Below are 16,214 nucleotides of genomic sequence, written 5' to 3' on the forward strand. Positions count from 1 at the left end.
GTTCTCTCCTGGAGGGGCCATCCATCAGGCCTGGCACCAGGGTTTGGGGAGATTTGAAAGAGGTTCCAGGAAATGATTCGTGGCGAAAGGGGGGGGGGGGGGGCGGGGGGGTTCTGATCCAGGCCGAAATCAGGCTCCCTGTTATTGCCCAAGTCCTGGCAGGTTGCATGGCCTGGGCGTTTGCCCTGGGAGGCTGGTGGTATGCCAGCCACAGCACAATCCTAGGGTCTGCCCAGTGCTGCCCTGCTGAGCTGGCAGCTCGGGGGCCTGGAGGGCGCTCCTGCTGCCTGGCACAGACGCGCGTGGGCTGGTGCGAATGGGAGTGGGTACTGTTGCTGCGAACCCTGCTGGAAGGGAGGGGGGGGGGCTTGAGGTAAGTTCTCTAATCATCTGCTCTTTGGAAGAGGAGGATGGAGTGAGCCACACCAGGTGCCAAACAGGACGTTGTATGGGAGTGGGGTTTAGGATCTTTGACATGAATCTTTGCAGCCAAGTTGAAGAATAAAAATGGATGTGAAGGGAAAGATGAATGTGAAGAGATCTAGGCATAACCGGGAGGTGAAGGGGTTGTTCCCTGTTAAAATACACAGACATTTCCCCAGAATGGTATCTCCCAACATGCAGACCAAGAGAAAACGACTTCTGTAATGTATTCATAATTCAAACTGGGATTACTCATGGTTTTCTGGGCTGTAAGGTCTTAGTTTTTTCTGGCCTTGTTACTTTATTGTATTTAAGTCTCTGCTTGGGCTTTCTCTTCACAACTCTGTCCATGCATGGCTGTTAGACATGCGACACATTTTAAAGGAAACTTGAGCTCTCGGGAAAGTTGCCAAGTATCTATAAAAGGAGAGATCTGAGAGCAGCATTTCAGATTCTTTCCTTGTAAACCTTGGGTGTCCTTTTTTTTTTTTTTTTTTTTTTTTTAAATATATTTTATTGATTTCTTACAGAGAGGAAGGGAGAGAGATAGAGAGTTAGAAACATCGATGAGAGAGAAACATCGATCAGCTGCCTCCTGCACATCTCCTACTGGGGATGTGCCCGCAACCCAGGTACATGCCCTTGACCGGAATCGAACCTGGGACCCTTCAGTCCGCAGGCCGACGCTCTATCCACTGAGCCAAACCGGTTTCGGCATGTCCTTTTTTTTTTATTCATAAGCCTACATCACCATAGAGATTGTTTTTGGATTAGACCAACCTTTAATTCGGTTGATGGATTTATCCCTGAGTTTTCATCTTAGATTAAGGGGTAGATGAGAGATCTTCCTGCAGGAGACCAGAGCTGGAAGTTAGGTCTTGAGGTAACCATGGCGTTTGGAAATGCCGACTCTTGACCTTCAAGCTGTTCAGGTATTTCAGTGACAGCTAAGCTGCTAGGGCTGTCAGCGAGGCTCAGCAGGAGAGGGGATTTGCAGGCATTTATTATTCTGTTGAGTATCTCACACATATTGTTGGGAGCTGAGGTTGCAAAGATTAAAAAAAAAACTGTTGAGGTTGAAGAGACAAATAATTAGAGTCTAATGTTAGAAGTGCAAAAATAGAAGCAAGAGCCAAGTGCTGTGGAGCACTTGCTAGAATTTTATCTTATACCTGTTTATATAAGCCTCTGTGTTTATGTTCACTTTCCATGATAAGTTTTAGTACGTACTGTTCTCTCTGGGAACCTTTGGACACCGTGTTACCTGTTACTTATTAAGAGGCCCAGTCAGGGTCGATTCTGACAGCTTGGGAAGCTTAAGTGGGAGTCCTTTTAGTGCAGAGTCAGGCTCATGAGGATCTGAGATGTTTGTAGGTGATGGTAGTAGTTTCCAGTCTGTGCCAGGAAGCAGAGATGGCACAGTGGGTAAGAGCATGGTAACCCATTTTCTTTTTCTTTTTTCTTCCTTTTTTATAGCAAAGGTGGAAATTTATTAAAGAACAAGTACAAATTCCCACGTGGGGAAGGGGAAAGAATCCCACAACACAGACTCCCACGTGGGGAGGGGAGTCCCCATAACCCATTTTTAACCCCTAGTCAGCTTATGAGTAAAATAATGCCGAGGTGACACGTGAACTCATTTTTTTGGTTGATTTTTCTTTGTTAAATGGCATTTAAATATATAAAATAAATATCAAAAATATAAATCTTTGTTTTACTATGGTTGCAAATATCAAAAACTTTCTATATGTGACACGGCACCAGAGTTAAGTTAGGGTTTTCAAAATGCTGACACGCCGAGCCATCACTGTTCTAGAGGCTGGAAGTCTGAGATGAGGGTGCTTGGGTGGTGGAAGGGGCTAAGGAGCTGTCTGGAGCCTCTTTTATGAGGCACTAATCCTACTTGTGAGGGCTCCACCTTCCAAAGGGCCCGCCTCCTAATACCATAATTTTTGGGCGTTAGGATTTCAACATATGGATTTGAGGGGAACACACACATTGAGACCAGCACTCGGGCAGTTTTATTATTGTCATTTTCCTTGTTGGCCTCCTGTTGTCTTGAGCCCTGTGATAGCCCTTGTGTTCTTATCTTGCTGCCATTCTTCTTTGCCTCAAATGGCCTTGTTAGAATATCTGGAATGCTTTCAGCCTCTGTCAGCCCTTTGAAGGGCTCATTCATCTAATTCTTTGCACTGTTAGCTTAGTTATGGATCTGCAATGGACTGGCTATCACTGGGCAAACCTGTGCTTCTTCCTGGGCTCCCAACATGTACATGTGACAGCCTACAAGCATCTCTACTTGGAAGACCCACAGTTGCTTCTCTCTCACGGCCTAAACTGAACCGCCTCGCCACCACCATATGTCTTCTGGGCTCCACCGTCTGTCCCCCAACATGCAGTCACCAAGCCCCATCAAGTCAGCCTTCTAAATAAATGTCTCCAATCTGTTCACTTCTCTCTTGTCACTGCCACCACCTTCAGTCACCGGGACTACATAGTAGTATCTAGATCAGTGGTTCTCAACCTTCCTAATGCCGCGACCCTTTAATACAGTTCCTCATGTTGTGGTGACCCCCAACCATAAAATTATTTTCGTTGCTACTTCATAACTGTAATTTTGCTACTGTTATGAATCGTAATGTAAATATCTGATATGCAAGATGTATTTTCATGGTTACAAATTGAACATAATTAAAGCATAGTGATTAATCACAAAAACAATATGTCATTATATATTCAATATGTGTTTTCTGATGGTCTTAGGCGACCCCTGTGAAAGGGTAATTTGACCCCCTAAGGGGTCGCGACCCACAGGTTGAGAACCGCTAATCTAGATGGTGTCAATGCCGATCGGCCTCTCCCTAAAGTTAGTCTCCAGCATCCAAATGCTTTTAAAATGCAGATCTGATCTTGTCACTTTTCTGGTTAAAATCCTTCTGTGACTTCTCTTTGCTCTTAATACCCAAAGTCTTCACAACATCGCTTACAAGGCACTGCCTGTCTGGCCCACACCGACCCTTCTCGTGTCACGTGGCCTTCTACCCCCTGCACTGTGCCCTGGCCTCCTGGGCCCTCCAGCTCTTTGAATGTGTCAGGCTCCTTTCTCCTTAGGGCTTTCAGACTTCCACACCCACTGGCCCTCTTCCCCAGCAAACTTCCCAACTTCTGCTCCTTCCCACTAACTCTGTCTTCCTCCAGATCCCAGCTACATGTCACTTCCTCAGGAAAGCCTTCCCCTCTCTGTCCCCCCAGACTCTTAGCCCCTCCCCTTCATAGCTGTTATCAAAATAGTAATTAATTGTGTGCTTACTTGATTAATGTCTGTCTCCCTCTAGAATGTAAGCTCCAGGAAGGTAGACCATGTCTGTTTCGTTCACCCTGTATCCCCAGTCCTGGTTCATGGTGGGCACTTGATAAAGCTTTTTAAAGGACTGAATGTAACTTATCTGAACCTCAGCTTCCTCCTCTATAAAATGGGATAGCCAGAGAGGAGGACGTGAGAGTCGAGTGAGATAAAATTAACAGCAATAATGTTGTGGGCTTTTATAGAAGCAAAGCACTATTCTATATGATCGCATTTGTGCATAAAAGTGCTTTTTAAGCCAAAAAGTAGCATGCATATAAAAGGAGTTGTTTTTACTCTGTTCAGTGAAAGGTTAACTTGAGAAGCACACTATGGGAGGTGGCAGCAAGTCGGGAGTGGCAGATGTAACCTGGGAAAGCAAGCCCTGTCCCAGATGGGCATCCCCCCTGCTCTCCTCCCTCGGGGAGCAGGGAGAGTTACCCGGTCCAGAAACCTAATCAAATGTGCCTTTGTTAGCCGTTTCAAAGCCGCCACTGAATGTGGTGTGTGTGCCTTGAATTTGTAATAGATGTAGAGGGCAGGGAGAGGACAGTGGACCTCCTTTTGGGTGGAAACGCTTCTACTGCTCAGTAAACTGGAAGCCTTTTCAGTTGAGACCTCTGAGAAAATGCAGAGGAAGTGGGTGCGGCCAGTGTTCTTTGCCCTTTCTTCACTCACCATTTCACTCACCTGTTTCAGCTCTCTAGGCAGTGACTTCTTATGTAATTGTTGTTTTTCACAGGGCAACCCAGATGAAAGAGTCCTAGTGAACTCACTTCCAGCCCAGAAAACATGGAGAGGAAAAACCCGTCCAGAGAGAGCCCCAGAAGACTCTCGGCCAAACTAGGCAAAGGCACAGAGATGAAAAAAGTGGCTCGTCAGCTCGGCATGGCAGCGGCCGAGTCAGACAAGGACTCCGGATTTTCAGGTTAAAATACCTCGTTCTTCTACATTGTAATGAATGATTTGCCTGAAAGAGGTCCTCCCTCAAACTCCTTTGTGTGATAGGGATGGGAAACTTTCACATACAGAATAAATATCTGATCTCTTAAAATGACAATTCTGGTGCCACATGGCAGGGTACCGATCAGAGTCACCACGGGGTTAGTTCTGAAGGAGTGATTTGACATCTTTTTTAAAAAATATATATTTATATTTATTTCAGAGAGGAAGGGAGAGGGAGAGAGAGATAGAAACATCAATGATGAGAGAGAATCATTGATCGGCTGCCTACTGCACGCCCCACACTGAGGATCGAGCCTGCAACCCAGGCATGTGCCCTGACTGGGAATCAGACCAGGACCTCTTGACTCATAGGTCGATGCTCAACCATTAAGCCACGCTGTCCAGGGGATTTGACATCTTTTTTCAACTCAATTTTAAATCTTACAACTGTTGCAAGTAGTTACTGGAAAAAATATTTAAGGGCTCATAATTCTGTTGTTTTCGCTCCTTTTTCATAGGAATAGTTAGATTGCAGGAAAAATACTGCATGTTGTTACCATGTAACAAATTAAAACAAAAAGAGTATACAATTTGTTAAAGTAACTTTTTTGCTAAGAAAGTAATTTTGCTTTGTTTACAAATGTTTCTCCTCTACAACCCATCCTCCCAATATCCATGTATTTCGCATTTGGACTTGAGTATCTATTAGAGACAAGAAAGGAGACCAGTTTTCCTTACTAGTTTGTCCAAACCTTACCTGAAAGGGCTAGCTGCATACCCGGTGAACCTTTCAATTTTGTGCTGAGGCACCTTTATTTCCAGGTCTGAGAGTAGTGGCTTGACATACCATAGCTCTAGTGTCAACATTTTGGCCCAGGGATGCAGAAAGGTGATGCTAGGGGATTCTGGCTGGGTTAGCACCCTGGGATGGAGCCCTCTCCTAGATGAAGACTTAATGTTATCCTCACAGAGACTAATCAGTCCATGCTCCTGATTTATTAACTTACACTGAGAAATATAGCTGTTAGGAATGCTAGATCTGCCTCATCCTTAGATTGGTATATTATATTTCCTCCCCGTAGGAAGGCTGTGTGAGAAGCCAAATTATAAATAGACTGTTGCTCAGAGAAGAACAGAGCACCTACTGACGGAGGGATTAGAATAAGGACAGTCGGGAAGCGAAGGCCAACGTGTAGCCCTTTGGTTTTTCTTCTCTGTCGCTTAGCACTGTTTCCTAAACTTGCCTCATCATAAGGCTCATCTGAGGCATTTGTTAAAAACACTGCTCGCCAGACCCCGCTCCTGGACGCTGTGATGTTGAGGGCCTTGGGGGAGGGCCTGGAATGTGGGGGTTATTTTTTGTGTCTGGTGAGTTGTGTAATCAGACAGGTTTGGGAAACACTGCAGGCTTACTGTCTCTGTCTTTTTTTAAGGTCATGTTTGTTTTCATCTGTTTTTCATATCACAAAGGTGATACATGCTCATTGTAGAAGCTTAGAAATGTAGAAACTTGGAAAGAAAAATATAAGCATTATCTATCATCCCACCACCTATTTTTTCTCAATACTGTTGACATTTTGGTACCTCTCTTTCCCACAACTTCAGGCAGTTGTTATGTAGTATGTCCCAAAGTCTGGATGGTGTTTCTGATAGTTTCCTTATTCTGTAGAAGTGCTTTAAGAAGTGTTGTGCTGGTCAGACACAGGCAGTGTTAAAACCAATCAAACTGGTTGTGCTCCAGAAAGTGACCCCAGTGAATGCCTCCAGCCACATCTGGGCCAGGTGCCAGTGATTTCGTCACTGCCTGAGTTATTATTTCAGTCACTTGGTGAATGATGTAATCTGTGATTTTTAAAAAATACGTTTTTATTGATTTCAGAGAGGAAGGGAGAGGGAGAGAGAGAGAAACATCAATGATAAGACAGAAGCATCAATTGGCTGCCTCCTGCATGCCCCCTACTGGGGATGGAGCCCGAAACATGGGCAGGTGCCCTTGATTGGAACTGAACCCAGGACCCTTCAGTCCGCAGGCCGGCTCTCTATCCACTGAGCCAAACCGGCTGGAGCTAATCTGCGATTTTTAATTAGCTGCAGTCCATAGTCAGAGTTTGCCCATTGTCCCAGTAGTGTCCTTTTTAACTGTGAGTCTTTTGGTCCGTTTGTTTTAGATCCTGGGTCCATTGACGATTGTACATTTCTTTTAGTTGTCCTGTCTTTTTAGTTTTATTTAATCTAGAGCAGCTCCCTCATCTTTCCTATCCTTTCCTTTTTTATTCTTTAATGACATCGACATCTTTGAATGAGTTAGGCCTGTTGTTCTGTAGAATGTCCCACACTCTGGATTTTTCTGATAGCTTCCCCATTACTCGAATCAGGATAACATTTTTTTACAGCCTACTGCACTTTTTCTGTTATATCCTTCTCATTGCACACATAAGGAGACTCTTATGTTTGTCTTATTCTTGCTGGTGCTCTGGTTGATCACTTGGTTAAGGTGGTGTTTACACTTGCTTAAGGTAGCATATACCAGATTTTTTCAATGTAAAAGTACCCTTTTTTCTTTGTAATTATAAGCAATTTATGAGATGGTATTTTGAGATTGTATGACTATTCTTCTCCCCAACAAACTCTTGACCTGTGGCTTTGGCATCCATTGATGATCTTTGCCCAAATCAAGCACTACATGTGTGGTTCTGACTTAACTGCAAGTGTTGACAGTTGTCCTCATTTAAATTAAAGTTTCATTCCGGGCCTGCCTCATCTAGTTGACTCTGTGATTCCTGATGAGCATTTAGGGTATCCCCAGACGCCTCCTAGCAGGGTTACAGCAGTCTCTGGGGATGCTCCAGTAGATAGCTAACTAAGTCCTTTGTGATGGATTCACGGAGGGCATTCTTATTTTCTTGGCCTTGGAGAGTATCTATCACCCGATGTGCAGGGTCCCAGTAGACACAGCAACAAAGGAGATGTCTAACCGGGTAGAGGGAACAACAATGACAGACACATTTTAAACCTCAGCTTTGATGAACTTATCCAGAATTTACAATTAGAAAACTTAGGAAGAAGCTCTTTCAATTTCCGCATGGATGTAAGTTTTAAGGTTTTGTGTTTATTATTTTTTACAATATATTTTTATTTCTGAGAGGAAGGAAGAGGGAGAGAGAGATAGAAACGTCAATGTGAAAGTAATGAAATGAACTAACTTTGAAGCCTTCCACCCAGTTCTGTAGACTGGTGATGATTACTTTCACAGGAACCTGAATTGATGCAGGCTTTTGTCTGTAAGAGTTAGAAAGGAGTCCTCGGGCAGTCATTCCTATCTTTGGGGGCAGAGGTGATAATTATGGATGCCTTTGAGAGTCCAATGAAAGCTAAAGACCCTCTCCTCAGAAAAATGCACAAAAACCCATCTCACAAATGTTCCATTCAGTTTCAAGGAGTCCCGCCACTCCCCAGGAGGCCTGGTTACCAGCCTCTAGCCTAGAGCCTGGGTGAACTGTCCGTTTTCCTGCCCACCAGATGGGAGTTCGGAATGTCTGAGCTCGGCGGAGCAAATGGAGTCCGAGGACATGCTGAGCGCCTTAGGCTGGAGCCGGGAAGACCGGCCAAGACTGAACTCCAAGGCTGCGAGCAGTGCCTTCCCCACTCTGTCCCCCATGGTCGTCATGAAGAACGTGCTGGTCAAACAGGTGAGGGGGGGTGCAAGTTCAAGTGCCTGGGCTTCCTGTGTGCAGAGGCTCCCCTCCGCCCGGGAGGGATTTAGACGCAGAGCACTAGAACCACGCCGCCGAGTACTCTGTCCTGGGGAAAGGATGTTTCCTTTCAACTACTGACAGTGTTTAAAAAGGACTCCAGGACAGCAAGACTATTTTATTTCTGTATCCCTAGTTTATCCAGAGGAGCACCGGAATTCTTTAGTCATGTATAAAAGAACCAAGCAGAAATGTCATAACTTTCATAGTACAGTTAATAGATGACAGAATTCAGGGTATAAACAAAAGAATCTCTTTTTAACTTGAAATGCCCTGGGAATTTAGAAATGTAGGATGCATTTATTTGTTTGAGAAGTGGAGGCAATTTCCATGTTTCTCCTGTCACATTCTGAGCCTTTTCTTAGTAATCAGCCAAGGACGTGCCGTTAGAGGAAAAGCAGCTCTTTGGTTAAGGTATGGCTGCCCCAGCAGAGACTGCACGGCATTGCTGTGGAGCTGAAACACATCCTGTTGGGGCTTGATTACATAACTACGCATAATATGTGATTATTGTCCAGATATGCAAGAAAAGATTTAGATGAAAATCTAAGCCCCCATGTTTGGAACCAAGAACTTAATCAGATGAACTGGGTTCAAGAACACTTAACCTTACCCTGCTTTGCTCTAAAATATATCAGCTCTCCCATGGGGCCATTGATGAGGCTGCTGGAAGCTAGGACATTTGAAACTGGCTTTATGCTGCTGACCTTCCAGCTCAGGTAGAAGAACATACACGGCTGTAGCCTGACATGAAACCTTATGTCTCAACTATTACCTAGTTATTTCCGAGGAACACAAACGGATTTTCAACAAGGCAATCTGGTGAGTTTGGACAAAGAATTTGGAAATTTTTGCGTGACAAATCACCTCAGCAGGAAAAACAGCTCTGCTTATTGAAACGAAGAGCGAGAATAAAGACACGTAATGGAGCCCAGATGAGCTTGTCCAGACCCCATCAGTGCTGTGATGCTTCTCAGGGCTTCCTTTCTCCTGGCTCTTTCTGTCCCCGCCTTCCTCTCTGGCTCCCTGTTTGTCAGTCCTTCCTGTGTGTCTGTGTTTATATGCCTTCTTTGTTGTAGGCAGGCTGGCAGCTCCCCAGGGCGGAGAACAGCCCACAGTTGAGGAGTGGGTAGGCTTTTCCAGCAGAGCTGCATTCTCCAGGACAAAGGCCTGCCGGGAGGCTGCTGGCTCCATCAGCAGATGGGAGGCTTGGGGCGGGCGGACCTGATGGAGTCGTCTAGGAGTTTCGTCTTGTTTTTTCACACGTTAGAATCCAGCACATTCCAACATTAAAATAGTGATATACTTTTTAAAATATGTGTATTTTGTGTAATGTCTTGGTTTTATTTTATTTTTTATATATATACTACAGCAGTGGTCGCCAACCCGTAGTCTGTGAGGACCGAAAGGTTGGTGACCACTGGTTTCAGGAAACCTTTGGAGCAGCAGTTACCAGCCCATGGTCTGAAGACCACTGGTGGTCCGTGAGATCCAAAAGGTTGGTGACGCTGTATTAGAGGCCCGATTCATGCACCAGTGGGGCCCCTTGGCCTGGCCTGTGGGGATCGGGCCGAAACCAGCTCTCCGACATCTCCTGAGAAGTCCCAGATTGCGAGAAGACATAGGCCAGGCCGAGAGACCCCACAGGTGCACGAATCCATGCACTGGGCCTCTAGTATGCATATAAGATCTTTGGTTAATCTCTTCCTGCCCTCCCCCCACCCCACTTCCCTCTGAGATTCATCAGTCTGTTCCATGTTTCCATGCTGGTGGTTTCCGCTCCTCTGTTGAGTGTCTGCCCCCTGGTGGTCAGTGCATGTCATAGCTACCAGCTGGTTGGCTGGTTGCTTAGGCTTTTATATATATAGATATTTTTTATTATTTCAGAGAGAGGGAGAGAGGGATAGAAACATCAATGATGAGAGAGAATCATTGATCGGCTGCCTCCTGAACACCCGCCACTGGGGATCGAGCCCACAACCCAGGCATGTGCCTTGACTGGGAATCGAACCGTGACCTGGTTCATGGGTCGACACTCAACCACTAAGCCACACCAGCTGGGCTAATGTCTTGGTGTTAGATACTTTTCTTTTGAAGGTCTGATTCCAGTTCTGCCACTCGACTGTGATCTTGCACACAATTACTTAATCACCTGGGCTTCAGTTTCCTCATCTTCAATGTGAAGGCTTCGTGGAAAATGACCCTGAGATTGTATCCAAGTCTAAAATCTTGTGCCGTATTCCCTCAGATTTTTTCAACACAAATAATATATTGTAAAATCTAATAATTAAAACCAGTAAGCTAAGTATCTACTACAGCAATGGGCATAGCAGCATTAGGAAGAATCCAGTGAAATCAGCTTAGGAAAGCAGTGAATTAGAAATTTTCTGGATCCGTTTGCCTCATAGTAGGTCCACCCGTAGGGCATGAGTGACTAGGGGTCCACCCGTAGAGCCTGATGTTTTCCTTCTGACTGAGCTGGACTAGGCTGATGTCTGCTTCGAAAGACCCCTGCTTTTGGATCTGCTCTGACAGGGAAGTGTGGTGCTAGGCCTAGCACTGCTTGCTTACGTAGTACATCCAGCGTATATCTGAATACCAAGAGGGCTTCAGAATGGACTCTCCAGGTGATCCCAACTTTTGCATAGGAGATGAACTATAGCTGGCCTAACGTTCTAGCCACACATCGAGGAAGCTCAAAGGTGTGCAAAATGGTGGGCACGTGTGGGAGATAGCTCTCTTCAGCAGTGACCACCCCACCAGCTCATATCTTTGGGACCAGGTTGGAACTGGACTGGCTTTTAAATATTGGAAAAAGATAGCCATGCCCTTCTTTATTAGCTTTCCATCTGAATCAGTACTTTAATTAAAAATGAAAATGCATAACTGAGGAGTAATATAACAAAGGCAATGTAGCAGAATGGTTAGGGTGGGTTTTAGAGCCAGCTCTGTCACTTAGTATCTTGTTGACTTAAAGCAAGTTATTTCAACTTTCTACACCTCAGTTTTCTGTTTGTGAAGGGAAATGATCACTACCTCACAGGGTTGTTATGGAAACAATCCATGTAAAACATCACACACAGTGCTAGCTTGTAGTAAGCACCAATACCTGATAACTGTTATTATCTTGAGTGGTTTTATGATTGTTGGGTGTCACTGCCTTAAAAAGGGGGCCCATGGACTCCTGACAATATGTGTTCAGGTAAAAGAGGGTCCAGATGTAACTAAATGAAGACAGACTCTTGTGTAAAGTCACATTTGTAGTCTTGAAATGAACACATTTTAACCATGCCAAGCAATTGTATTACCCATATTTTTATTGCCTCAATTGTGACCTTAACTATGTCATTACTTCATCTATCTACAGTTTCTCTTCCTGAGTGGTAGCACTTGAATAAAAATAGGTATTTCCTTCAGTTTTGCCTTAGGAAAAGTGTAAAAAAAGAAAGAAAGGAAGAAATTATAGCCCTACCTGGTTTGGCTCATTGGATAGTGTGTCAGCCTGTGGACCAGAGGGTCCCAGGCTTGATTCGGGTCAAGGGCATGTACCTCGGTTGCAGGCTCCTCTCCAGCCCGGGCCCTGGTCAGAGCGTGTGCAGGAGGCAACCAATTGATGTGTTTCTCTCACATTGATATTTCCCTCTGTCTTTCCCTCTTTCTTCCACTCTCTCTAAAATCAATGGAAAAATATCCTCAGGTGAGGATTAAAAAAAAAAATTATAATGGCAGGCCCAAATGGATTTTTAAGCCACTTTTCCAATCACGCTCTTCAGAAAGGGCTACCTGTTTTGTGAGGGAAGCTCTGTACGTGAAATTGTTGTAAATCTCTGCTTTGCCCCTTAGCAGAAGCAGGTAACAAGGAGTGTGCTGTTTTCATCTGCTTTCAGGGCAGCAGCTCATCCCAGCTCCAGTCATGGACCGTCCAGCCCTCCTTCGAAGTGATCTCGGCACAGCCACAGCTCCTGTTCCTTCACCCGCCTGTGCCATCGCCTGTCAGCCCATGTCACGCTGGCGAGAAAAGGTCCGACTCCAGGAACTACTTGCCCATTCTGAATTCTTACACCAAAATAGCCCCACACCCAGGCAAAAGGGGCCTCTCCCTCAGCCCAAAAGAGAAAGATCGTGGAACGCAGAAGAAAATCTGTACTGAGAGACCTGGGCCGAGCCTGCCCGCCAGTGAGCCCACCAAGACAGGTGCTGTGTCATCCAGTCCCCCGATTGCAGCGCCCCCCAGTGCCAAGCTGGTGGAGGACTCAGCTCTGCAGGGTGTGCCCTCCCTCGTGGCAGGCGGAAGTCCACAGACTCTTCAGCCCGTGTCCAGCAGCCATGTGGCTAAAGCTCCCAGCTTGACCTTTGCTTCCCCTGCCAGTCCTGTCTGCGCATCAGACAGCACTCTGCATGGGGTAGAGAGCACCTCCCCCCTGTCACCACTGTCAGCTAATTATAGCTCACCTTTGTGGGCCGCAGAGCACCTCTGCCGCAGCCCAGATCTCTTCTCAGAGCAGCTGCCCAGCAAACACAGGCGCTTTCAGAACACCCTTGTAGTCCTGCACAAGTCCGGCTTGCTGGAGATCACTTTGAAAACCAAGGAGCTGATTCGTCAGAACCAGGCAACACAGGTGGAGCTAGACCAGCTAAAGGAGCAGACCCAGCTGTTTATAGAGGCCGCCAAGAGCAGGGCTCCTCAGGCTTGGGCCAGGCTGCAGGCATCGCTAACACTGGGGGCTAGTCATGCTGGCGGTGACCTAGAAGCATTCTCTGATCACCCAGACATATAGCACAGAAGGCAGACTTTCCTGTTACTTGAGTGGTTCTTTTTAACTTTCTTGCTGTTATCTTACTCCTGTTTCCCAAAGCTTATGTAAGGTCTTTTCCTTCTACTCTTAAACTGTTCAACAGTTCACTTATGAAGCCTCATGCCAATCCCTGGCTGCTGTCTTAACCTGTGGTCTGTGCCCAGTTTACATATGTCTCTGTTCCACTGAGGACCTCAGATTCTGGGTGTCCTTGAGTCCCTTTTCCTTAGCCTGCAGGTGCTTAGGTGGGTCACGGGGCAAAGCAGAAAAGAGGAGTGTGTGGAGCTCTAGCTGTCACCTCCCACCGTCCCAGTCACTAACCCTGATCACCTCCCACTGTCCCACTCACTAACTGATCAGAGGTGCAGTGATATGGATGAGTGTACTGAATGACACCTGTCAAGCCAGGGAGTAGGTGACAAGGATCCCTTCCCAGATCTTCCCTTGAATATCTTAGAGAAAAATAAGAGGTGTGGTTGCATTCCTTAAGGCATCATGCCATTTGGCCAAAACCTAAAATGCTTTGGGCACAGGCTGGGCCTAGGGAGCAAACACTTAATGACTTAAAGCTTTGTTTTCTTGAACTTGAAAGTCAAGGGAAAAGGGTGGTACCGTTTAACTCTGACACTTTCATCACAAACCAGGTTTCTCTTCACTTAAACTGGTAGGCAAAATAACTTCAGCTTTTTAAAGTATGGAACGGATGCAGTACCATCTGGAGTTACAGTCGATGAATTGCTTTTCTGAGTTAGAGTCTGAAGAAACACATGGTCAGTATCTCTTGGTCAGGAGCTGGAAGATTCCAGTAATTTGTGCTTTTTTTCTTTCTACTTTTGAAACAATACAACCTGTTTTATGTGTGAAAATCTTAAAGATAGCTTCATGGTGCCTGAGAGTGAGTGAGTGGTGTAAATTAACCCTCTGCTGCCACTTTTTCTTCTTTTGTTTTACTAAAAGAGGAAAGATGTGATTATTAAGCTCGATAGATTTGGGATTAAAATCATCCTAATAATTTTCATAAAATTATATGAAATATAAGCCCACAAAGTTGGCTTCTTACCAGTTTCGCCTCCAAAGCTTTCGTGTGACGCACAGTGACCTGGAGCAAGCAGGAGCAGCGCCTTCTGTGTTTCTGCCATGCGTTGGGTATTGGCAGCAAGCCCAGAGGTGTGGTGGTGTGTATGTGATGTTCACCTGGGAATGGAGGCTGTGATGGGAATTTACAGACACACATGCTTTCAGCTTCATCGTCAAGGTAAGCTGGATTCTAACAGTAAAGCTTCAAACTTTTCCTCCTCTCATTTAAAAATATTATCCTCTTGAAAACCTAAATAACAACTTCTGGATGACCAGCTTTTACACAGGAAAATGTTCTTGAAGTTTTACCAAGGCCAGAAAGAAGCTAAAGCTCATATCTGCTAGGTAGTGGTAACTCTAACGTAGTTTAAAAATTACAAGGCTTTGGATCGCCTCCACTTTATTCTCAAACGTGCATGAGTTAGGTAAGGCCGATTTACTAGTAGAAATAAATAACTTGGTAAAATCTCTAGACTCCTGATTAACGCAGAATTATTACCTGCCGTTTGCTTTCTGAAAGAGTGTCAGAGATCAGAGCCAGTGTGTCTTTAAGCAGACCCAGCTCCTTCGAGTATTTTGTCTGGGCCTCCCCCCTCTGCCTCCCCAAGTCTGCGGTACCACAGCAGCTCTGCTCGCGCACCATGCCAGGAAGCTTCCTTTTTGGCAGAATGCATTTGGCGGCAGAGCTACAGAGACAGGTGCGTTCGGAACAGCCTGGCACTAGCCGTGAGTCTTACTGAGTGTCAAAATCTGAACACAATTGCTGAGAACCAAATTTATTCCATCCGAAAACCTTCTGGAGCTCTAAGCCTCTTGGAATCTTCTTCCCAGATTAAGGTTTGCATTCCCTTCTGTCACAGTAAAAGATGACGAAAGCCATCGTTGATCCTCACAGCTCTTGTCTGGCCTTATGACTTAGTGCTGGAAGTCTCTAAGCTCTTAGCTTGGGTGCTTGTTGTCTAGTGGAGCTTGGGGTAGGCGAAGCCACGTAGGAGAGTCCATTGAAGCTAGCAGACATTGGGGCCAGGGGCCATTTCAGCAAATGGAGGAAACTTGGAGTTGACCAGAAAGACCTCTGTTGGTTGCACAAGGCTGATGTGATCTGGTATGATGTCCCGCGGCGGAGCTACTGGTTTCTGAATGTGTGAAGCCATTCTTAGCTCAAATCAGTCCTTCTGGCAGATTTTGTTGGCAATATTAAAAAAAAAAAAATAGAAAAAGCTGCTGATTGAATTGGTTATGGGAATGGAGTTTAATGACATTGTAATTTATTGCTCTCATTACTGTTTATTGATTATAGTATTGTCTGACTTTATTGATTCCTTCAGCAGAAGGTAACTCGTGCATATATCGAAGTGTTTTTCCAGTTATGAGTTCTTTAGGGTAGAGATTCCTTTACCAAATGTGAATTCTTTTGAAGAAGTATGAAGTTTTGTAGAAATTGACTGTGAAATGTCAGATTAAAATAAAAGACACATACTTGAAAATTATTTGGCCTTTTTGCTTTATAACTGCTTAAAAATACTAAGTGAAACCTAGAGTAAATATTTGAATTGATTTAAGTTTTGAACATATGTACTCATGTCATTTGGGCAGTTTGGGATTAGATACTGAACTTGCAGAAATTTATTGTTCGGACTTTGACCAGTGTGCAAGCAATCTTGAGGCAAATGAATGGCCCAGTGTTCCCTAGAGTCTTGGACGTTTATATTGGGTAGGTTGGAAGGAGAGGAGAATAGAGTCCAATTATTTCTTCCATCTGATCTGACACTTTCACATAGAGAATTTTTAAGTGACAAAACTTCAGTTGTCCACTACGGGATAAACTAAAGCCACGTTAAGTGAAGTTCTTTCTACAACAGACGTGCATCTCCAAGC

The 16,214-nt window shown here is 45.0% G+C and overlaps 1 protein-coding gene across 2 annotated transcripts in view; it reads left to right on the top strand.

Annotated features, from left to right (window-relative positions):
• CIPC (CLOCK interacting pacemaker) overlaps window positions 1–15,826 on the top strand; it is a 16,851-nt gene extending 1,025 nt beyond the window's left edge. For both annotated transcript variants that reach the window (XM_006086945.3, XM_023752483.1), the window contains exons 2-4: window positions 4,509–4,694; window positions 8,231–8,400; window positions 12,351–15,826. In XM_006086945.3, coding sequence (XP_006087007.1) covers window positions 4,559–4,694; window positions 8,231–8,400; window positions 12,351–13,241 — 1,197 coding nt within the window. In that variant the 5' untranslated portion in view covers window positions 4,509–4,558 and the 3' untranslated portion in view covers window positions 13,242–15,826. The remainder of the gene's footprint in view (window positions 1–4,508; window positions 4,695–8,230; window positions 8,401–12,350) is intronic.
• The last annotated feature ends 388 nt before the right edge of the window (window positions 15,827–16,214 follow it).

The sequence above is a fragment of the Myotis lucifugus genome, unplaced genomic scaffold (assembly GCF_000147115.1).
Source record: "Myotis lucifugus unplaced genomic scaffold, Myoluc2.0 scaffold_34, whole genome shotgun sequence".
In the NCBI taxonomy this organism is placed as follows: domain Eukaryota; kingdom Metazoa; phylum Chordata; class Mammalia; order Chiroptera; family Vespertilionidae; genus Myotis; species Myotis lucifugus.